The 1,458-nt window shown below is 34.6% G+C and overlaps 1 protein-coding gene across 1 annotated transcript in view; it reads right to left on the bottom strand.

Annotated features, from left to right (window-relative positions):
- igf2r (insulin like growth factor 2 receptor) overlaps positions 1-1,458 on the bottom strand; it is a 63,594-nt gene that overhangs the window by 36,653 nt on the left and 25,483 nt on the right. Inside the window, exon 9 of the mRNA XM_015372814.1 lies at positions 877-1,066. Within this exon, the coding sequence (XP_015228300.1) occupies positions 877-1,066 (190 nt within the window). The remainder of the gene's footprint in view (positions 1-876; positions 1,067-1,458) is intronic.

Raw genomic sequence — 1,458 nt, 5'->3', positions numbered from 1 at the left:
TCGGTTATCGGCTACATGAGTTTTAAAATATCAACATATTGGATATCGGCCAAAATCCCAATATCGTGCATCCCTAGAAAAAATTACAAAAATCAATCAAAGTTTATTTGTATAGCCCTTTACAACAACACCAGGAAGACCAAAGTGCTTCAGAGAAAGATTAAAACATTGTAAAAAATACATAAATCCTAAGCATTTAACAGCGTGTTGTAAGTATTAAAAAAAAAAAAAAAAGACTCTTTAATCTGGACTTAAAAAGGGGCGGATCTGTGAGAACCCACAGACCGATGGGGCAGGCTGTTCCACAGTTTAACTGCTGTAAATACTGTTTATACCGGGATCTGGGCATGCCCAGAATCATTTGATCAGCAGACCGGAGAGCTCTGCTGAAATTGTACACCCCATAATGTAAACTAGATTAAATTCTGTAATAACTTAAATGGTAGAAAAAATAATGCTAACCAAGGCAGTCATTAAAAAAAGATGTTTTAATGCTTTCTAATTGCCTTAAATGTTAGTTTATCTACTACCTTTTACCATCCCATGGACATAGTGGTTCTAAGGACATGTTAATCGTCTCAAACACCTTTTTGTTCTTATGCAAACCCAAATCTCTGGCTCTGCAAATAAGTGTTTTTAACTTTGGGTTTTATACTAGACATTTTAATTTGCAGTAATAACAGCTTAAAACCTATTATTAAAGGTACAAAAATAAATTTCTATATTTCTGATCTAGAAAAGAGCTCTTAATTGTTGTGAATCAGGAGGATCTGAGACTGAGAAAGGTTGAAAACCTCTGATGTAGAAAATGATAGATCTTTGGTTTAGTTCTAGTGTAAACAGTCCAGACAATGGGACACAAGAGACAAATATTACCGTAACGTCTGGTTCTGAAATCTCCCGGCCACTTTGTTGGTGTTTGCAGAGCTCTTCACCTGGCAGGACGAGATAAAAGGGTCGTCCCCACATTCCTGTGTGGGAATCTTTCCACAAACGTTCAGGTAATAGACGTAGTTCTCAGGGTCTTCGCTGGATGAAGACTGGAAGACGTAGGGTCTGTCTAAAGCTTAAAACACAAAACAAGCAGCATTTAAAGGTTCAGCCAGACATGATCATCTCATATTAAACTCCATAATCAAATGATTCATGATTCACATGAACACTTTAATATTTGGACTTATACCATTATTGAAATACTACTTAGTTTCTTGTCAGTGGTGTATTTCATGTTACTTTTAATTGTAATTAATTTGGTGTTATTTGTTCCAAATTTAATAGTTTCTCATCATTTCAATCATTTTTTTTTTGGTATTACATGTCAAGTTCATCACATGCATTAAAGTTGAAAACATTTTTAGTCAGTAAATTCATCAACAGCAAGGTTCCTTATTCTCCATATTCTGAGTCAAAGTTAAATAGTTTCCAGACTTAACCCTATAATGCCAAATGTATCATATT

This window comes from Cyprinodon variegatus, unplaced genomic scaffold (assembly GCF_000732505.1).
Source record: "Cyprinodon variegatus isolate N-32 unplaced genomic scaffold, C_variegatus-1.0 Scaffold76, whole genome shotgun sequence".
NCBI lineage: Eukaryota > Metazoa > Chordata > Actinopteri > Cyprinodontiformes > Cyprinodontidae > Cyprinodon > Cyprinodon variegatus.
This window is presented reverse-complemented; position numbering and strand designations above follow the sequence as displayed.